The following is a 23,122-nucleotide window of genomic DNA, read 5'->3' on the forward strand; positions in this document are numbered from 1 at the left end:
GGTAGTTGCCGACTTGGAGAGGAAACTATACCATTTTAACAAAACTTAGTCCTCCAAAATCGGGTAAAATACCGATCTGGACAGGCAGGACTAAAATGAATGAAAACGCGTTCCGATTCCCCGTAAACTCAATAAACCAAGAATTCTTGTAAGAAAGGCTCCCAACCGAAGCGACTAACTAATGTCCAAATAGCCTAAACAAAAGATAAAATCATGCCAAAACATTGAATTAGATGTCCATAACACAAAAATAAGACTACAATTAGTAAAAGGACCGAATAGAAAGTCTTACAAAACAAAGAGATCCCGAGGAAACGACACCAAAAGACCGCATACAACACCCATAAGGGAGCGTCAACAAAAGTGGCTGAGATAAAACCCAACAAGGTTATAGACGTGTGTCGCTACCTAGAAATCCCAAACAGACAAATATAATACTTAATTTGGGAGCATGGATCTCCAAAACGCCTGACATCTTCACAAACAAGATAACACAGAGCTACGAAAACACGTCCGAACGTTCACGGGTGCTAACAAGGAATGGTGGGAGAAGGATAGGTAGTGGTGGTGGTGGTGGTGGTGGTGGTGGTGGTGGTGGGGGGGGGGGGTAGCTGTAGTGAACGACACCTCGTAGTAACGGGGGATTTTGAGGAGGGACAAGTCTAATTGGAAAGGGATCTCTGGTAGTGGTATCACTCGCCCCAGTTTTAATACCGACACCCTTTAGGGTTGAGCGAGCTGGATATATTTCTAGCATTCCATGCAACTTTTTTCTCTGGTATATTTAGCAGTATTTACACCTTTGAAATGGTGCTTTAAGGAGCATTTCACGGAGCGACTTCAAAAACCTATATGTAAGAAGGTTGGCAATCCTTAGACATCGATACGCAGTTGTAGGAAGAAGGTATTTACGTCTACCGAGTGTGAAGCATAGGGTGCTGCCCTCTTTCTTCCCTCAGTGTTTTCCTGTTTCCAGAAAGGGGAGAAGGAAGGATCTCTTCATGTAGTTTCTGTGATGTCTTCCCTGTTGGAGCGTCATCATTAGCTTGAACGATACTTAGGAGAACTTTATGTTCTTTCTTCCCTTCTCCCTCACCTTTGTCCCATCACACTGTCAGTCAGAATAGAAGGGCTCTGGCGGTCTTTTTCCCTTTATGGACAAAGAAGTCTAAAAGCCGATCAAAATATTTTTATGTTTAACTCCTACCATTTCTGTCCCCATGGGAGAGACAGTGCTGCTGGATATCCTTTTCATTTTATGTTTTGAAATTTAATGTTCTTTTTCACTTTATTTATAACAAATGATATTGGCATCAATGACCTTAGCTGTCATGATGCCAGAAAACCTAAATTCAATCAATCAATCAATCTCAGTGATGATGTTATTAGTTGCCAGGTGATTTTCATCATTGTAGGTTTTGCGACGGGTTCAATCGGATCTCAATTGTGGGTCTTCCCTTTTCACAATGAGTCTGTGCTTTGCAGATTGAAACACGGTTCCTAGAGCAGGGAGTATTTCTTTGGTATTTTGTTGTATTGGATTCCCTGTTCTATCCTTTTACAAGAAAATTCTTGTAGACCATACAGCACTTTAACCCTAAATAATTCCTGTAAGAATTCTGTGGCACTATCTGAAGAGGAGGCAACACTTGAAGCCTGGGTGTAAGACTCCTTGTCAGCTCTGGCAAGAACAAGGAGAAACTTGCTAATAAAAGTGTCTTTCTGACTTTTTGAAATGAGTTAGTGAGAGTACACATAGGCTGGTGAAGATGTCAACTGGCGGCTTTGGTGAGAGCTCAGAAAGTCATGGGTATTTGCCTGACAGTAGCCTTTCATAAGAACCTGTAGATGTATGTGGGGCTTAATGCTGGAGACTGGAAGCACCAGACCACCTTTAGCCCCCTTTACTTAATATCTTGGACACTTTTATCTTTTTTCCTGTGGTGGCTACTCAACAGGTTTTATAGCTAAGCAGATCCCTCCTGGCAAGAAAATATCTTGGGTAAGTTAGTGCCTTGTGTCTGAGCCTAGATAGAAAGGTAGAATGACCAACTCCTCTTCTTTCTTTCCCTTATCTTGGGGTTCTAGCAGCTGCGATCATTAGTTTATGGATCGTACTTCTGATACAGGTATGCTTCATAACCATGTGATCATTCTTCAGAGACAAGCTCTGTGAAATATTTCCCAGATCCTCTTTTACTAAGTGGAAGGATGGTGAAATGTATACAAATCCATTAGTCATCATGTGCTGGATATTACATTTCCAACCTTGTGGAGATAGGTACTTTCAGGCCCTATCAGTTTCTATAAACTTTAAATGAGCTGTTTGGAGGTGGCTGGTGTCGGCTTCCTAACTCTCATACAGGACTAGGAAGTATGATTAAACAGAGAAGAAAAACAACCCCCAATTCAGGTTATACATAACTGCTTCCCACCGAAGAATGCCTCCTATTTAAAAGACAAAGGTTTGTAATTGCATAGAAAAAAATATAAGATTTGAAAAATAATTTGTATTTTTCTTAGTCATAGAAACATGAGTCTTCAAGTTACACTTCTCCCTTCTCAGTCATGATCTGAGGGTCAAAAGTAGCTTGTCTGTGTTTCACAGGTAGGGGGTTGAGATTGTCCTCGCATCATCTGTGCCATTATCATTATTATACTCTTGGTAAAGAAGTAAGGTGTAAATACGTTACATTTCTGTCACATTCCCTAGAGTCAACCAGTCTCTTTGGTGGAATTTGGATTTTGGGAGGTATTTATCTAAATTATCTGTTGATTCTGGATTCTTGCTCAACTTTCAAGTGGGATTAATTTTTAGCTGTAATTTTTAGCATTAACCCTACAGCCATCCAAATATAGTATTGAGCATATGAATTCTGGGAATGATTCACTAAAACAAACAAAATGCTCTTAGAAAATGATTTCAATGCTTACCCAACACTAGTGGATTTTCCTCTCTCATTCCTATTTATAATGCTTACTTGGTTTTCTAAAGTCTTACAGCTGGTCAAAGATTGAGTGTGATGAGGAGTAAGATAATGGCATGGTCTGGTGATGTCATCATACATAATTAGTTTTGTCATAAAAATTTTATTTTCCCTCTATCCAAGATGTAACAGCTTGAGAACGGTTTATGATAGGACTGTAATTTAAAAACTAGAAGATAATATATACTGTATACTATATTGATATATTTTATTATTATAGTTTTATTTTTTTTTATTTATATCATAAAGATTACTGTAGATTATTTATTTAAAGTCCAGGGAAGACAGACAGATTTTTGGCAGCTGGTATGATGAGGGACGAATGTGTCGCAAAGTATCAGATTCCCATACGTGGTCTGTGCTTGCAGTGCAGTCAATGTTGAAATATAATCAACTTGAAAAAGAGTCAGGTTAGTAGCAAGAACAAGTTCAAACAGTATCTAATGTTTAGAAGTTCTAAAAGATATGTAAATATAGATTACAATGAATTGTAAATAAAATTACCAAGCGATATCTTAGCAAAGGTTTAGACAATGGACAATATGTATATACACTATCCATCTCAGACTGGTGTCTCTGGCCCCCATTAGCTGATTCATCTTATGTTTTGAGATGCTGGTCTTCTGCCTGATGGGTAGGAGTTCATTTTATAATATGATTTTTGGGCTCAAGCCATGACGTCCTGATGGAAGGTTCCTTCAGTAGCTTCCTGAGGGTATATATGACTACAGTAGATATTCCCAGAGAATTAACTAAAGGTTTCACAGAATTCTAACTTCTGGCACGAGTACCCATAGGGTTTCCCTTTAGGATATTGTATAATAACAGGGACGTATGCTTGACACGCCACATAGCTATCTGCACCCCACACAGCGTTTACGCTTCGAGGGGGAAGTGTGGCAAGTATTAGGAGGAGCCGTTGCAAAACTCTCCTCCTGCATTACTGTTACGGTACCTAGCGATGTAAACAAATGGCCGCCATAGCTGGCCGCCATCTTTGTTTACGTCACATCCGCGTGCTCCATTCCTTGTTCTGTAGCGTACCGGAGCAGAGTGTTTTTCCCAGTGTTCGCTATTTAATTGCATCATGTCGCAATCTTCGGCCTTGCCTTCTTCTGGAAAGTTGAGTACCATATTCTTGTATTGTATAAATAAGCTCCAGCCGTAAAGTAACGACTTTTTATCTTTAATTCTTGTGTTTTGTAGCTGAGCTGTGCCCCGACCGGAGGCGTCATGTTGCGACGCTGTTGCTCGCCTCGCATGCTTTATTTAGTTAGCCAAAGCAACCTTCCCGGTCTTATAACTAATAACTACATTAGTTATTTAGTCTTCATTGCTAGGAATTAGTTATATTATGCCGTTAGTATTCGTTTTAGGCGACTAGTGTTAGCCTAATCCTATGCTAGATTGCTAGCCTAGCCCCTAGGCTCGATAGCCTAGTGTTCATGTTTACTTCTTGCATGATATAATAAGTGTTCCTAGTGTTATTTTATAAAATGAAGATATAGGCATTTATACAAACAAGATTCAGTTATTGCACAGATGTTATTTCGCCTTCTAGGGAGTATGCAAGGGGTTTCGGTGATCTTGGTAGTCGTCTCCCTTGCCCCTAACCTAATGCTGGGGCTTTTGTATACTCCCTTACCTCCCCAGTTACCTTACCTAAGGTAATCTCCTCCCTCTGAGGTAGCCTAGGCTACATCCTACCCCTCTTTACCTCGAATTGCATACGGGTAAGGTTAGGCTAGGATTTTCCTTCCCCACTCCTTGCCATAGTACATGCGCTTTGAGTTTGGGATGGAACCTCAGAGTACCAGTCGTTCGCCCCCCAGCTCCCCATTAGGAGAATGTATTCTCCTTCTGATCCCTGCTGGAGGGTGAAGGTGGTGGGGCTCTGCCCTTCCCCCTAGTCCACACTTGGTTGGGATAAGTCCCTTCCTCCCTATGGCCTAGCGACTTGTCCTCCCCCTGCCCTTCCTGGTCTAGGAGACTAGTTCACCTAGCCTAGGTTAGGCAGTCTGTGGGATTCTGCTTCTTTATAGTTTAGGACAGGACATTAGTGCTGTACCTACTCTGTGGTAACCTACCCTAGGCTGGAGAATGGACTCTTCCTACCAAGACAGGCTAGCCCTGAACAGAATTCCCTCCCCCCCCTCCTGGGGAGTGCTGGTGGGAACTACGCTTCCCCCATACACTCCCCTTCAGGACTCTTTCCCCTCCCCCTCTATCCCTTTGGTGTTGGCCTAGCCTTCACACCCCTGTCCGCCGTCCTACAACTCCACCGCGTGCCGGTGGGTTGCCGGTTCGGCTTGGTCCTTTCTTTGGTTAGTCCGTACTGCTACGCTTCCCGCATATAGTCGAACTATAGGATAGCATTCGTTGGTCGGTCTGCCAGCGGAGGACCTCCCTTCTTTGAGTGTTCTTCGGTCCTCCCTTGGGCCACCACTGGCAACATAGCCGACTGCCGGTTCTCTGCCTCCGGATGAAAGGTAACACCCCTCCCTTTAATTTGAACACTTCTTCCGGAGGAAGATTGGTTTGGGTACCGGGTATTACCCTTCCCTCTCTCTCCTCTTTTCCTATCCCTCTTTCTCCTAGTGCCGGTCCACTGCCGCCCCCCACTCTGCCGGCGCTAGCCGTCAGAGTCTTCGGGGCCCTACCTGTCTCATTGAATGATATCAGTGTCGGTTACCGTCGCCGGCCACCGGCTTGCCGGCAATCTGCCATCACCTAAGGTGTCACCCTCTCTCTGCCACATAAACTAATGGCTTGGAAGGGTCCATCCTTGATGGGGACCTGCCGGCGCCAGACGAGCCTCCGGCATGCTGCCAGGCTGCTGGCGCCACCAATCTTGGCGTTACAGTGGACAGTCACTCCTCCCTCCTGCCGGCCAGCTAATATTGTGCAGCTATGGATAATAACCAGTACACCTATGGTATAGTTATACCCTAGAATAGTTGTACAGTAAAATCTTTCCAGCATATTCTGCGCATCCATGTGCAGTCTCTTGCCGGGACCTAATCTGATAAGGGGGCTTAGCTTATCCCCCTTTTTCTTATACACTGAATGAATTCAGCTTCCCCCTCTTACTGTACCTAATTCCCCAGAGGAAGCCTAAGCTTGGCTCATCCAGCACGGATGTTCTTCCTCCCCCAGGGCCCATGACGGTCCTCTTGAATTAGTTACAGTATGGGGTCGCGGCAATTGGCTGGGCGGGATGCACAAAAATGTGTCTTTCCTACCTCCTTTCTGGCTTACCTATCCTAAGCCTATACACACTGGAATCTTATATTATAAGTTTATTAACTTATTCTAATCTAAGATTACTGTAAGTCATGTTTGTATTGACTTCCTAATACTCATTTCCTCTTTCTTTTACAGGAGGAGTATGTGATGTGTGAGAGCTCCTTCTGCAGCGTTCGTCGCCCCAACTTTCATGGTCACCTGGTGTGCCGGACCCACGCTGGTTGTTCCATCATGAAGGGGAACCTTCGCTACTGGGATCCGCAGGCCTGTAACGTCTGCAAGGACCTGCTCGATGAGGCGTTTGACAACCATCCGTCAGCAGAGGCTAGGGATAACGCCCGAGAGAAACTGTGCAAGTGGGTGCGCGGTTTTTAAAAGAACACCACGTTGCCCTATCTCCCAAGCGAGAAGATGAGAGCCCTGCTCTTTCCTAAGGCATCTGCTGATGCCATTATCCCCAAAGATGAGATCCCCTGCGTCCAACTAACTGTCGAACCGGATGTTGCGGCCGCTCTCCAAGATTGTCATATTGACGAAGTGGAGAGGATGTTGGATGTGTCCAAAAATACGGAAAGGACCCTCATGACTGAGGGTCAAGAAGAGGAAGAGGATCAGGTGGAGACCCCTGATTCTGAGGACAAGATCGCCCGTGCGCCCTCCGTGACTTCCGTCGTGGTCTCTGAACCAGTCCCCTCTACATCTGCCACCCCGATACCTGTAGTACCGGCCACCCAGGATACCATCCAAGCTCTGGTGGCATTCCTGGATGAGAAGTAACGCAAGGGGCATGTGGACCTTAAGAGGGAACTTCTGAGCTTGAAGAAGCAGCCGAAGAAGATTTCCGTCAAGGATCTTCCCCCCCCTGTTCAATGACCAATCCCTGGAGGCATGCAAAACACAGGCCCATCACGACTGGACGCATCTTCATTAATGATAAGCTAGGTGCTGTTCCCCTTGAAGAGGTGGAGTTCTAACCTTGCTTCGACGCCTACCCGGACTGTTACATCCGTCTCAAGTCCGAACCAGTCTCCAAGGAGGAGACCGAGCCTAAGGAGGTCATAGTGTTTGACCACGCCAAGGCTCAAGCTATGCTGGCTGACTGCCTCAAGAGCAGAGGATACACCAACTCCAAAATGCCGGCCTTGAGCAAGAAGCACCCGTCTTTTCTTGCTCCTCCCACCATGGTCTTTCCCTTTGCGGAAAAGGCCTTGAATTCCGTGTTGAAGGCGGTGGAGGAAGGAAAACCCTGCCCTACATTGGAGGAGTGTAGGCCTCTCTCCCTCACCCTACCTCCCGATGATAAAAGCTGGAAGGATATCCAGCTAACATTCACGGTTGGAAAGCTGGAGGCAGACGTTGCTGGACGTCAGTTTAATGAAGACCTCCCCAAGCTCACCGACTACCTTTTGCATCGGGAATAAGACACGAAAGAGAGGCTGGCCGCCTCCCTGTCTCTTCAAGTGCAACTTGAGACAATGGCTGGGGACATTCGGGTCCCAGGCTACTACATGGTTCTTGCGAAGACCCACCTTGCCACCTTGCTGAAGGATATGTACAGCTTCATCAAGGCCCGAAGAGCCTGTAGAGAGTTCATGTTTCCGGACGCTACCGTTAAACACGAACCCCGGAAACTGATTTCCTCCAACATCTGGGGCAAATACCTCTTTCCAGTGGACCTGGTGAAAGAGATTGCGGACAAAGCCACCACTGAGAATAGGAACCTTCTCAATAAGTGGGGCATGTCCCGAAAGAGGAAATCTTCTCAGGATGAGGGTCCACAGTCTAAGAAGAAGTCCAACAAGCCCCGACCCCAGCAGCGTCAGGCCAAACGCCAGTTTCCAGCACCCGCTACTCCCCAGCTAGTGGCTCAGCCACAGCAGACCTTTCAGCTGGTCCCTCAGCCGGTGGTGGCCCAGTCGCCAGTTTTCACCCCTGGCTATGAAAGGCAATCCACTACCTTTCACCCCAAAGGTAGAGGCTCCGGCAAAGACTCCTCTCGACGTCCATCCAGAGGGAGAGGAGGAAGGGGAGCAAGCGGCCGAGGTGGTAAACTCTCGGGAAACCAGAAGCAATGAAGTGCTTCCGGTGGGAGGAAGACTCCGCCTCTTCCAGGATCGTTGGACCTTCGGTCCTTGGGCCTACATCATCGTCAAGAAGGGACTAGGGTGGAGCTGGATAAAACCACCTCCAGTCTTCCACCAATTCTTCCAACCCTCAACCCCCATCCTGGAAGAATATGTCCTTGAACTCTTGAACAAGAAGGTGATCAAGAGGGTAAAGTCCACCAGGTTCCAGGGAAGACTGTTTTGTGTTTCCAAGAAAGACTCAGACAAACTCAGAGTCATTCTGGACTTGTCCCCTCTCAACAAGTTCATCGCGAACAACAAATTTAAGATGCTGACTCTTCAACGGATAAGAACCCTACTGCCTCACAAGGCTTACACGGTCTCAATAGACCTGGCGGACGCCTACTGGCACATTCCAATGAATCACCAGGCTTCCTCCTACCTAGGATTCAAGCTTCAAAGAAGACAATACGCCTTCAGGGCTATGCCCTTCGGACTCAACGTGGCCCCAAGAATCTTCATGAAGCTCGCAGACACGATCGTCCAACAGCTACGCCTTCAAGGCGTCCAGGTGATGGCTTACTTAGAGGATTGGCTGGTCTAGGCGACATCGTCAGAAGAATGCTCGCGTGCCTGCTGAAAGGTGACCCAGTTCCTGGAACATCTGGATTTCAAAATCAACACCGAAAAGTCTCGACTGTCTCCAGCTCAGAAGTTTCAATGGTTGGGAATCCATTGGAACCTTCAGTCACACCGTCTTTCCATCCCTCTGAAGAAAAGGAAGGAAATAGCCGGATCTGTCAAGAGACTTCTAAAATCCAAACGGATTTCAAGACGACAACAGGAACGAGTGCAAGGCTCCCTCCAGTTCGCCTCAGTGACAGACCCAGTGCTACGAGCACAGCTAAAATATGCATCGGGAGTCTGGAGATAAAACGAGATCTCAAGAGACCTCTGCCAACCAGGCTTCGCTCACTCCTCAAGCCGTGGTCGGAGGCAAAGAACCTGAAAAGATCAGTTCCTCTTCAATCACCACTTCCGTCGGTCGTCATCCACACGGATGCCTCGCTAGAAAGATAGGGAGGTCGCTCCCACCAGCGACAAGTTCAAGGAACATGGTCTCCCCTGTTCAAGACGTTTATGGCGGTTGTTCTCACTCTGAAGAAACTGTCCCCTCGTCCTTCGATCCACATCCGTCTAACTCTGGACAGCTCCGTTGTGGTCAGATGTCTCAACCGTCAGGGCTCACGATCGCCCCAACTCAACGAGGTGCTGTTACCCATCTTCCGCCTAGCGGACAGGAAGAGATGGCACCTCTCAGCAGTTCACCTACAAGGATTCCACAATGTGACGGCGGACGCTCTATCGAGGACAAGCCCCATAGAGTTGGAATGGTCCCTAGACATAAACTCATTCTCCTTCATCTCCCGTCAAGTGCCAGAACTGCAGATCGACCTCTTCGTGACGAGCGACAACAACCAACTTCCTCTGTAGGAGGACCCCAAGGCGGAAGCGGTGGACGCCATGTCCCTGGATTGGAACAGATGGTCCAAGATTTACCTGTTCCCTCCACCCAACCTTCTGCTGAAAGTCCTCTCCAAACTGAGAACCTTCAAGGGAACAGCAGCCCTAGTGGCTCCCAAGTGGCCCCGGAGCAACTGGTTCCCTCTAGTCCTGGAGCTACAGCCCAAGCTGATCCCTCTGCCGGACCCAGTTCTCTCCCAGCAGGTTCAGAAGTCAACTGTCTTCGCTTCATCAAAGAAAACCCGAGACCTTCATCTCATGATTTTCTCTCCCAAGCCGTGAAGAAAAGGTTCGGAATCTCGAAGAAATGTTTAGACTTCCTAGAGGAATACAAAACAAAGTCTACTAGAAGGCAATATGAGTCATCCTGGAAGAAGTGGGTGTCCTTTGTCAAGGCAAAGAATCCTACGGAAATATCCATAGATTTCTGTATGTCCTTCATTCACCTTCATGGACAAGGCTTAGCAGCCAATACGATTTCCACCTGTAAATCGGCCTTGACAAGACCACTACTGTATGCCTTCCAGATAGACCTGTCCAACGAAATCTTTAACAAACTTCCGAAGGCGTGTGCTAGACTCCGTCCTGCACCTCCACCGAGACCCATCTCCTGATCTCTGGATAAGGTGCTCCATTTTGCCTCTAGCGTGGACAATGAATCTTGACCTTTGAAAGACTTGACTCAAAAGTGATTTTCCTTTTTGCTCTCGCCTCGGGAGCACGAGTCAGTGAAGTAGTGGCTTTATCTAGAGAAGAGGGCCAGATACAGTTTGCCGAAACAGGGGAACTTACCCTCTTCCCGTACCCAAAGTTTCTCGCTAAGAATGAACTCCCTACTAAGAGGTGGGGCCCATGGAGAATCTGCCCCCTGAAGGAAGATGTCTCTCTATGCCCAGTAGAGAGTCTAAATTTCTATCTTCGAATAAATTCAGACTTTGGCGGAGGACAACTCTTTAAAGGAGAAACATTGGGTAGTGATTTGTCACTTAAACAACTAAGGACGAAAATCACCTACTTTATTCGCAGAGCGGATCCTGACAGTACACCCGCAGGTCATGATCCTAGAAAAGTCGCCTCTTCCTAAAATTCTTCCAAGGAATGGATTTCGAAAGCCTTCGATCTTTCACAGGCTGGAAATCCTCAAGAGTGTTCTTTAAACACTATGCGAAGCAGGTGCACGAAGTCAAAAGATTCGTGGTAGCCGCAGGTAGTGTATTAAAACCTGCTGCTTAGTGCTGCGTAGGACAGTGAGTTATTTCGGGACTCTAACTCAACGGGTGCCTGTGTTGACCCTAATGCGATACATAGTGGTTTTAAGTGCCACTTAGTGGCACGAAAGACTGTTCTTCTACAAGGTGAAGTAACATAGACTTGAATACGTGTGCCACATGTTTATTTGGACATGAAGTGTATTGTGACTTTCAAAGACTTTTAATTCCCCTGGAACCCATGTGTGTAATGGCAAGTTTTCCTTTTCAGATTCCACACCCTTGTCTTATGTAGTCCTCAGTCTATGTTTACTAATCAATAATTTGATTGTAAATTATTTACCTTATTTCATATTATCGCGAATATTTTCTTGAATAAAATAGAAATTTCGCTACCATATGCGTCTTATTTCGCCCCGCTATATGAAATTCACTACTGTTACAGAGTTTTATTGCCCCTATTTTGACCTTTATTATAATTCATGTTATGATATTGCTCCTGTCTGATATAAGCTCACCTAAGAAAAGTGAAATATTTGTTCCCACACAAGTACTTAACTTTCCTGATCTGTCTACGAGACCGACAAGATCCTTGTCTACAGGTGAGTTTTTCTTCATCAGGATACTTCGAGATGTTCCTCTCGTCCAAACAGGACTTCCCTGCCAGGGGGCCAGGAAGCCATGTCATAGTTTATGCCATTGGTAGTGACGTAACGGAGATGTCACGGTCTCTAAGGTCATCAGACCAAAGGAATGTTGTTTGAAGTAGAAGGCACTACCGAAATGGGGAAAATCCACGATACACTAATTCTCTGGTACACTTCCATCAGGACATCATGGCTTGAGCCCAAAAAATGGATTTTGAGCGAAACGAAAAATCTATTTTTGGGTGAGATAGCCATGACGTCCTGATGGACCCGCCCTCGTTCTCTACTCTGGCCTGCCAGGCCCCTCCCTTTCTTATTGTATCATGGAGGCTGACAGATACGCTGGATGGAATCAAGGAATGGAGCGCGCGGATGTGACGTAAACCAAGATGACGGCCAGCTATGGCGGCCATTTGTTTACATCGCTAGGTACCGTAACAATAACGCAGGAGGAGAGTTTTGTGACGGCTTCTCCTAATACTTGCCACACTTCCCCCTCAAAGTGTAAACGCTATGTGGGGTGCAGATAGCTATGTGGTGTGTCAAGCATACGTCCCCTGTTATTATACGATATCCTAAAGGGAAACCTTATGGGTACTCGCGCCAGAAGTTAGAATTCTGTGAAACCTTTAGTTAATTCTCTGGGAATATCTACTGTAGTCATATATACCCTCAGGAAGCTACTGAAGGAACCTTCCATCAGGACGTCATGGCTATCTCACCCAAAAATAGATGTTTCTGGGTCGAACCTGTGGCGCCCGGCGAAAAGTCCTTCTTGTATACCTTTTCTGATAAAAACCTTCCAATTATACCAGAGAAAGATAAAAGCATGGAATGCTGAGGTTACAACCCTCGCGCGAGCACCTTTTGGGTGTCGTGTATAAAGCAAAGGCGCGTGAAATCTACTATTCACAGGTTGTCTTCCATTTAGTTAATTCCTTCGCCAAAGGGATGGGCCGATACAGAGGCCCTAGACACATCCCCATCGCCGCACCACCCACGCCACGACGCGAGCGCCATCTGAACAAGATCCTTCTTTTTGGAATTCAAAGTGTTGAATGGTTTTGTTGTGCTCTCGGTCTTTTTTATCTATCGGGGATTTATTTTGTCATGTCCGAAGCTCCATCTTCACACATTCCAATGTTAAGTACCATAGTTTGTTTTGACAGTATTTTATTGTACCGGGCTTGTGTTTTATATCCAGTATAGTCTGTTTTATTATTCCCGTCTGGCCTTTCATGGCGGCCATTGTTTGTTCACTTGTTTGGGAATTCATCTTTATCTGCCCGTTTAGTATTCTGTCACTTAGGTTCTTGGTTAAGTCCCTGGCCTTATGCCTTTAGAACCGTTATTATTTTTATTTTTATTTTTTTGTGTATTTATGCTCATGGTACTTTTTGCTAGTAAGTCCAGCCTACGAACGAGATAGCGATTTAGCTTTGTTTTTGTTTAGTAACCGCCCGAGGCGTTCGTCTCGACTGTGCTATTTATTTTAAGTTTTTACGGATGCTATTCTTCGATCGTAGTGTTATATGGATGTACATTTTTATTTTATACGTTTGTAATAGTGTTTTGTGATTTTTAGTCCTGTTTTTGTGTCCAAGAGAGCGAGAGATTGGGGTCCCCGTTTTCTGTTCGCAGTCACGAGTTACCCCTTTCTCTCGTTTTCTTTCTTAGCTCCGGTGGGGGAGCGGATTTCCCGTTTTCCGTTTTGTGCGTTCAGCGGGTTCTCCCTCCCTCACCTCTCCCCCTCTGGGTGGATGATAACTTACGAGTTATTTATTTTTCGTGACTTTTCAATTGTTAGCGTTATTTTGGTCCGTGTTTCGTCCTCTCCCCGTTACGGCTCGGGAGTAGTTATGAACGTTTTCCACTCCGCCTTGAGTTATACTCCGCCACGAGGGATTCTCAATAACTTTCGTTCTATTGTTATATTTATATTGTTTACTACATGGGACGGGCTTCATATTGTTTAGATACGACCCTCCGGTGGCCCTTACTTCGGTCTCAGGCCACGGCCATATCCACAATAGCCTTTGTTATTACAACTGTGTTGTTATTCACAATAATTATTCAGGACCTTTCTTCTCCCTCCGGCCTCACCGGAGATCGTAAATACGCTTTACTATAATCTAAGCTTTAGTCTTTAGCTACGACTTAGCTTTTTATCTTTCACAATTGAATTATTAGCCACAATTGAATTATTCAGGGCATCTCATTATCCTCCGGCGTCACCGGAGGTCGCCCAAACACTTCACACTTAAAGTTGCCTTAGCTAATTAGCTAAGGCTCCTTTATTCAGGACATTTCATTACGATCCGGCCTCACCGGAGCTCCGGCTTCACCGGAGGTCGCCCATACACTTCACACTTATATTTGCCTTGCCTTTAGCTAAGGCTGGTGTTTGTATTTATTTTAAGGGCATGTCACTGCTTCCCCGACCCTTGGAGGTCGGCGGATTACTTTAAGCTTATTATCCTTATGTCATTAACAGACATTGGGTGCATTACAAATATACAGACAATTGAATATTAAAGTGCCAACAATGGTATGGGGCAGTATCAACTTAAAGTTAATAGTTAGTTGTTTGGTCAATGCAATATGGGTGCTTAGGTAATTCAGTGAGTGCCAGAACTCTAAAATAATAGGTTTTTATCCCTTATCAGAGTTTCAAGCATCACCAGACTCATGTCTCCTTTCTTTTACAGAAGGCCCGTTGTACTGCTGAAGGATGCTCTGCCTCGTTCAGCGACCCCGTTGGGCATGACCTCTGCCGGTCTCATGCTCACTGCTCCATTCCCTTTATCCAGGAACCGGGACAGGCCCAATACCCAGTGTGGTTCCCGGATTTGTGCTCGTTCTGTTACGAGTTGTCGTCAGTTCTGCTGAATGATGATGTAAGTGGGTTTTCCCTTTGTTCCTTATTTCTCGTTGGCAGACACTAATATAGACATGAATATGATATACACAGTATATTTAGGTGGGCAAACCCCCTCCTCCATCACTAATCACTGCAAATCTTACAGGCTGATGATGTCTCTCTTCGGTCAGCAAGGGCTACTCTTCGGCCGTGGGTGTCGGGCTTTGGCAGGAATGCCCCGTCTGGCGCACCCTATCTCCTCGATGGGGATATGGCCTCCCGTCTCTTCCCAGGCTCGACTACTGCTGCAGTCTCTCCTGACCTTGCTGCCCCTTTAATTGAAGAAGTCAGGGCTACCATTTCCGTGGAGGACGAAACCCTCGTACCGATGGACATGGCGGGTCTGGATATAGACGTAGAACCCAGGGACGAGCAGGTAAGTGGTGCCGAGTTGGTGGAAACCCTTTTCTCTCCTACTTCCTCTTCTACCTCTTCCTTTCTAGGTTTTGATAACTCTAAGGCTTCTCCTCGGGATCCCTCTGCCTCCGTACGACCCAAGGTGAAGCCACTTCGAACTTATAAGACTTCAGCTTTGCCAGTATCAACGTCACCGGTCCCCGGACCCTCGACAGCTCCTGATATTCATATTGCTCCTCGTAAAACCACTACTCCTAAGAAGTCTAAGTCTACCAAATCCAAGAAAAAACCAACGGGTGACTTTCAGGTACCCTGGGCTGATCTCCTCCCCATCCAACTGATCAAAGGATTGGTCAGGGATCAAGTTCAACATCACTCTGGTGCAATAACAGAGATTAAGGATATGATGGCTACTCTGATCCGCGCCGGAACTCAGTTCCCTCCCCCTTCTGCCCCAGACGCATCGAAGCTGCCGCCCTTCGATAAAAACAATCCTTGGCGGTTTGCTTTGCATGCTCCATTCGTAGATGGCTCCCTAACTCTGGAGGGCATGGGCACCCGCCCTCTAGAGGACCTGGAGTTCTATCCCCCGGGCCTAGCATTCCCGTTCAATGGTTTTGTACGGTTAAAGGAACATGCATTGGTCCGTATGGACAAGGTACCGAAGGAAACGGTCATATTTCCAAAAGAGCAGGCCCAGGCTATCTGGGCCAGAACACTATCAGAGTGGGGGTGTATTAACTCCAAGCTCACCCCTCACAAGGGTTCCTACACTATTTTTACGACAGCGGCCTCCATCTCTTTGCCGCTCATAGACAAAGTCACAGAGCTGACTATACAGGCCATCAAAGAAGGCTCTTCCATGCCGGCTCTCAAGGAGACGGACCCCACCTCTTTGCTTATTCCGGGTTCCTCGGCAGCCTGGGATGCTGCGGCCTCTACCTTCACGGTGGGGAAACTAGACCCGGACTGTGCCTCTACTCTTTTCTCTGAGAAGCTTCCCAGATTAATAGAGAGTCTTCTCAAAACTGAGTTCGAGACCCGTACTAGACTTGCTAGGTCCCTCCAATCCATCACCTCCATGGAGTCCCTTGCATCTCTTTACCCAGAGGAAACGCTGTTCAGAGTCGCCACAAAGAATCAGCTGCTATCCTACCAAATAGATCTCCATGACTTCTGGTCAGCACGGGTTAGTTGCAGGAAGTTCGTTCTGTCGGAGGCCACCATCAGGCATAAGCCGAACAGACTGATAGCTTCCTCCTGCTGGGGTAAGACCCTCTTCCCTCAGACCGAGGTGGATAAGGTTCTTCAGGACGCAGCGAGGGCAAACCAGAATTTGCAGGTAAGGTGGGGTCTCTCAGCCAAAAAGAGGTTCGAACCCCAGAGACACACATTCTTCAAGAAGAAGCTGAGGTTTAGTCCTTACAAAGCGGCCCGGGGTACCTCGTCCCCACAGCCTTCCGCGGCCTCGACTTCTCGACAACAGGCGCCTCCTCAGCAGGTAGTCTACCTCGCTGCTCCCCCTGGTACACAGCCCAACCCCTCTTGGATGCCCTCACCTGCATACAACCCTGCCTACGAACCCTCCGGTTCCTTTCGTGGATACCAAAGAGGGAGTTCCAGAGGTAGAGGACAGTTCCGCCAACGCGGCGGGCCCAGAGCAAGGGGTTCCCGTGGAGGGAGGGGCCCTAAGTTCACTCCCTCCCAATGATGTGATGCCGGTAGGAGGGAGACTTTATCACTTCCGGGATCATTGGACCTTCAGTCCATGGGCTCACAGCATAATATCAAGGGGCTTGGGTTGGAAATGGTCACAGGGATCCCCTCCTCCACCGGTGACCTTCTTCCAGAGACCCACTCCCATCCTGGAAGAGTACACTGCGGAGTTACTCAAGAAGAGAGCAATCAAGCGGGTTCGATCCCTGAAGTTCCAAGGCCGCCTGTTTACAGTCCCGAAGAAAGACTCGTCGGCGTTGAGGGTAGTTCTGGACTTGTCGAAGCTCAACTCTTACATCCTTTGCGACAAGTTCCGTATGCTGACTATCTCTCAGGTACGGACCTTACTTCCCCGTGGGGCCGTCACCACCTCTATCGATCTTACCGACGCCTATTATCATGTCCCAGTAGCTCGAAACTTCTCTCCTTATCTAGGCTTCCGTCTCGGCAAGAGAGCCTTCGCATTCAAAGTCATGCCCTTCGGTCTCAGCATTGCCCCCAGGGTATTCACGAAACTGGGGGAGACGGTGCTCGAGCAACTCAGACACCAAGGGATACAAATCGTCGCCTATCTGGACGATTGGCTCATTTGGGCCCAGTCGCACCAGGAATGCAAAAGAGCTACGTCGAAGGTACTCCATTTTCTCGCCAAACTGGGCTTCCAAGTCAACCTCCGGAAGTCCCGCCTACAACCATCAAGCCTCTTCGAATGGTTAGGCATCCGTTGGGACCTCTCAAAGCACAAGCTCTCCCTTCCTCCCAAGAAGGTGAGGGAGATAGCTTCCAAGGTCAGGAACTTTCTCAAACACAAACAGGTGTCCAGAAGAGCTTTAGAACGAGTCCTCGGCCTACTCCAGTTTGCCTCACTGACCGATCTCCTATTAAAAGCCAAACTCAAAGACATCAATCGAGTTTGGAGAAAGAGGGCGACAATACCTTTAAGAGACAAGACCTCGAAGATCCCCTCTGTCTTGAAAATGAGACTACAACCATGGTCCGATCGGAGGAACCTCTCCAAGTCGGTTCCTCTACAGTTCCCCTCTCCACAAGTGACAATTCATACCGACGCGTCTCTGAGTGGTTGGGGGGGTTACTCCCAACATCAGATGTGTCAGGGCTCTTGGTCACCCGCCATGAGACAGTTCCATATCAATGTTCTCGAAGCCATGGCGGTGTTCTTGACCCTGAAGAGAATCTCCCCTCCGAGGTCGACCCACATCAGAGTAGTCTCAGACAGCACGGCCGTAGTCCACTGCCTCAACAGAGGGGGGTCCAAATCACCCAACCTGAATCAGATCCTGGTCACTATCTTCACCTTGGCAGCCGACAAAGACTGGTTCCTGTCAGCAACTCACCTAGCAGGAGTCCAGAATGTGATAGCAGACGCATTATCCAGGACGAGCCCACTGGAATCGGAGTGGTCCCTGGACATGCACTCCTTCCGGTGGATACTCAGGCTGGTTCCAGGTCTCCAGGTAGATCTATTCGCGACCCGACTCAATCACAAACTCCCGTGTTATGTGACACCGAACCTGGACCCTCAGGCTTATGCCATGGACGCATTAACCCTGGATTGGAACCATTGGCAGAAGATCTTCTTATTCCCTCCAGTGAATCTTCTACTGAAAGTCTTGCACAAACTCCGCTCCTTCAACGGGGCAGTAGCTTTAGTGGCACCTCACTGGCCAAAGAGCAGTTGGTTTCCTCTCCTCCTCGAGTTGAAACTCCGTCCCTTCCGGATCCCATTCCCCAAACTGACCCAGGTGGTCCAAACACGGACTGTGTCAGATTCCTCAAGGATAGCCAAAACCCTAACTTTGTGGATTTCATGAAGTTTGCGGCACGTAGGGACGCAAACATCGACCCAGATAATGTCCTCTTTATAGAATCAGACAAAAGGGACTCAACGATTCGCCAATATGATTCGGCGGTTAAGAAACTAGCGGATTTCTTAAGGACTTCAGACCATTCGGTTATGACTCCTAATTTAGCCATCTCCTTCTTTAGGTCCATTTTTGACAAAGGCCTAGCAGCTAGCACTATAACCACCATTAAGTCAGCTCTGAGGAAAGTCTTCCTGGTTGGGTTTAACATTAACCTGGCGGAGTCTTATTTCTCATCTATTCCAAAAGCATGTGCTAGGCTTCGACCTTCGGTCCGTCCTCAAAAGGTCTCTTGGTCTCTAAATGATGTCCTCAAACTGGCCTCCGACACGGACAACGAATCCTGCTCTTATATCACTCTTCTTAGGAAGACTTTATTTCTAACAGCTTTGGCCTCGGGTTCCAGAATCTCAGAACTAGCAGCTCTCTCACGAAACTCAGAGAACATGGATTTCCTCCCTTCAGGTGAGGTACTTCTTTCACCAGACAGGGCGTTCCTAGCTAAGAACGAGGACCCCCAAAATAGGTGGTCCCCTTGGAAGATTATTCCTCTTCTCCAAGATACTTCTCTATGTCCGGTCACCACTCTCAGGGCCTTTTTAGCCAGGACTGCTACCCGATCGTCTGGCCCCTTGTTTATCAGAGAACAAGGAGGTACCATTTCCATACGTGGCATTAGGCAACAGATCCTATACTTCATTAAACAAGCCAATCCGGGATCATTTCCCCATGCTCATGATATCCGATCGATAGCTACCTCCATCAACTATTTCCAGAATATGGACTTTGATAACCTTAAGAAGTACACGGGTTGGAAATCTCCTATGGTCTTCAAACGCCACTATCTAAAGAACTTACAGGCTCTTAAATATCCAACGGTTGCAGCTGGGAGCCTTATCTCTCCCCATTGATCTTTTGTTCTTCCTTTCATCCATCTCTTCTCTTCTCCCTCCTACCCGCCACTCGCACCACGACGCCGCTTCCTTGGTGGTTCGTTAGCCCTAAGTGTATTACATATTAGGTTAATATGATTGTAACTATTATTGTCTTCCCTTGTTATTAAGTTGGGATATTCTTAGCCATGTCAGTTTTGTTGCATGTTTTCCTCTGATACTCAGAGGTTTCCTTGTTATCATGTTTGTTTATCCTTACTCTCACTATGCCCTGTGGCTAGTTTATATTTTATGCCTACTTACCTGAATTATATATGATTTTCTTTACATGGTGTTGTTTCTCTCCCCTTATTAAATTAGTAGTTATTGTTGGGCTTGGAAGGCATTCTCTGGTACATTTTCGCCGGGCGCCACAGGTTCGACCCAGAAAAGGGATTTTGACGAAGGAAAAATCTATTTCTGGGGAGAGACCTGTGGCGCCCGGCGAAACCCTTCCCCTTATTTTACACGATCCCACCCTTTCCTTTCCAAGCCATCATGGCCAATACAGAAGGATGTTGTTCAGATGGCGCTCGCGTCGTGGCGTGGGTGGTGCGGCGATGGGGATGTGTCTAGGGCCTCTGTATCGGCCCATCCCTTTGGCGAAGGAATTAACTAAATGGAAGACAACCTGTGAATAGTGGATTTCACGCGCGTTTGCTTTATACACGACACCCAAAAGGTGCTCGCGCGAGGGTTGTAACCTCAGCATTCCATGCTTTTATCTTTCTTTGGTATAATTGGAAGGTTTTTATCAGAAAAGGTATACAAGAAGGACTTTTTGCCGGGCGCCACAGGTCTCTCCCCAGAAATAGATTTTTCCTTCGTCAAAATCCCTTTTTGCTTCGCTCTAAATCCGTTTTTTTTATAATGCATGAATCCTTACTATAGTGGGAGGTTAGATTACAAGATTATGGTTGAGAGTACTGTACATTATCGGTGTCCAATTAGTGTTTGATAAATAAAAAATATTTTGTTCTTATGTGGATATAAACCTTCGTCCTTTCAGTAGGAAACAACTTCATCATTAGTTGGAATAGCCATTGAATCATTAACAAGGTAGTCACAAAGGGTAAGTCGGGAAAAGCTACTGGGTGTTAGCTCCTTATAATTTTCATCTTGTTGGATCTTTTTCTTACTTAGGTTTGTGATAAGTGTTTGCTTTTGTTGAATGTGTTCTCATTTGTAACAACAGAAGTGGCCAGAAAAGTAAGATATGTGGTCAGATTGTGTATTTTGTGATTCCTCATGTGTTGTGTACATTTTATTAGTGGTATTATTGTATATGCTCGTCCCCTTTAATTTCATTTGTGCTTTTCCAAACAGGAAGACTGAGGACCACTAGGTGCATAGCTTGACCATGTAGTGGTAGTATTCTTTCAAGAGGGAGTTATCCTAGATTAGACCTATGTGCTGCCCTTTCCTGTCTGTCTGATAATGACTGCATTACCCTAAGGAGTCGTGACTCATTGATTATTTCATGAATTACTGTGCAGTATATCAAATAATGCTTGCAGACACTTCTAGCACCACTGGTGTGCCCCTTGTGGTAAGCCCTGCATAGTTGATAGTGTGGTGCCGGTGTCAGTATCAATTAGTGTTCCCAGTACACTTCCATTATAGAACAGTGTAATATTAGTTACAGATTTTAGTAAAAAGAAATACCTGTTTTGCTCCTTTTGTCATCTTAGCACATACCACAGGAACCTTCTTCCACCTAGTATTATCAGAAAAACACTGGTAGATGGTGCTTATATCATAAGTTACTTGTTCAAACAGAATAAAGGGCCCAACATTTTATATTCTAAATCTCTTGTTATATTCCAATATAATTTTAGCTCTTATTTAATTTATTATATTAATAATAAAAGGTTTGGGTAGAAATGTGTGTTTAATATACAGTACTGAATTTAGTCTGATCATTAGAAATGGAAGCCATGTCTATGCTTGAACAGAGGCTGGAGCGCATACAACTCGCCCCATTGTTAAGTGTGTATTCGCCCCTTTAAGTATGCAGATGCCGCCAATGTCGAGGTGGCATAGATTTGTGAAGAAGTTCGTATCAAAGCGAAGAATTCAACAGACTCACCTCATTCAATATTATCAATTGCTTTTGATGGATGCAATCAAGCAGCAGCAGGAAAGCTTCCAAGTACAGATACGTTAAAAAGAACAATGGGAAATATAAGATATATAAAAGTATTTCTGGACCAGCTCTTCCATCTCATCGTAAACATATCACTTTTCCTGAGGGTTTTACTACGTTGCCAAATGGGGAGGAGTTCTTATATTTTGATTCTGGTCATATTGAAAAGCGCATAATGATCTTCAGCACGCAGTGAAATCTACAATTGTTAGCTGAAAGCCAACATTGGTATGCGGATGGAACCTTCAAAACCGTCCCGTTATTATTCTTTCAGTTATACACTCTACATGGTTTAAAGGAAAATATTTCATTGCCGTTAGTATATGCGTTATTGCCAGATAAATCTCAAGAAACATATGAAATATTTTTGGGAAAGATTAAGAACTCACTCACGTCTCTACCCCCTTTGTCAATAACAACAGATTTTGAAAAAGCTATGATAAAAGCATGTAAAAACACATTTCTCCAAATTAAGCAATATGGCTGTTTTTTCCATTTTTGCCAGTGTATCATGCGTACTATTCAATGTCATGGGTTAAAAGAGATGTATGAAAATGACACAGATTTTGCTTCAAGTCTGCGAATGCTCCCTGCAATAGCATTCGTACCAACATAGAGAGTCGTATCTACATTCGAAGAGTTATGTGACAGCGATATTTTCCCCCTGAGGTCCAAGAAGCCTTGGATTATTTCGAAGATACCTGGATAGGACGTCCAGACAGAAGACAGTGTCGTCGACCACCCCAATTTCCGCACGAAATGTGGAACGTTTATGAAGCTGTATTACATAATTTGCCGAAGACAAACAATTCTGTAGAAAGGTGGCACAGAGCTATTGAAGAACAGATGACAGCATACCATCCAAAAATCTGGAAATTTATTGAGTGCATTAAGAAAGAACAGGCATTAAATCAAGTTAGATTTGAGCAATACGTAGCTGGTCAGGAACCTCCCAAGAAAAAGAAAAAGTATCGAGATTGCCCCAACGACTTCGAAGACTTGTCGGAAACTATGATCCAGACGTAAATGTTATTGATTACTTGCGTGGAATAGCTCATAATATTTCATACTAGATTTTTATGTTCGAATTTATATTTTAAAAATTTTATTTTATTTCTTTTCCTTTTAAGCAGTTATTTTAATTATGAATGCATAAACAAATAGATAGAATGTTGTAGCAACAAATGAAGATTTTTAATTGCCCTTTATAATGTGTAAAATAAAAAAAAATTATAGATTTATTATTTGGTAAAATCTTTAACGGTGAATGGTATGCTGGCGGTGATTTGCTGGCGGTGAATTGCTGGCGGTGAATTGCTGGCGGTGAATTTTCTTTAACTGTGATTTGCTGGCGGTGAATTTTCCGGACACGTCCCCCGAGGGGCTCAGAAGGTATCGTACCTGAGGATTTCCTAGCTTTCATACCCTGCGCAGTTTCTTCAGCCCAGCTGTTCCCAGCACAGTCTCTTCAGCCCAGTCTTCAACTTCTC

At 45.8% G+C, this 23,122-nt stretch overlaps 1 protein-coding gene across 3 annotated transcripts in view; it reads left to right on the top strand.

The window, feature by feature from the left end:
- LOC137653734 (N-methyl-L-tryptophan oxidase-like) overlaps positions 1–23,122 on the top strand; it is a 334,229-nt gene that overhangs the window by 96,766 nt on the left and 214,341 nt on the right. For all 3 annotated transcript variants that reach the window (XM_068387367.1, XM_068387351.1, XM_068387361.1), the window contains exon 3: positions 3,262–3,397. In XM_068387367.1, the coding sequence (XP_068243468.1) occupies positions 3,262–3,397 (136 nt within the window). The remainder of the gene's footprint in view (positions 1–3,261; positions 3,398–23,122) is intronic.

Source organism: Palaemon carinicauda, chromosome 1 (genome assembly GCF_036898095.1).
Source record: "Palaemon carinicauda isolate YSFRI2023 chromosome 1, ASM3689809v2, whole genome shotgun sequence".
Lineage (NCBI taxonomy): Eukaryota > Metazoa > Arthropoda > Malacostraca > Decapoda > Palaemonidae > Palaemon > Palaemon carinicauda.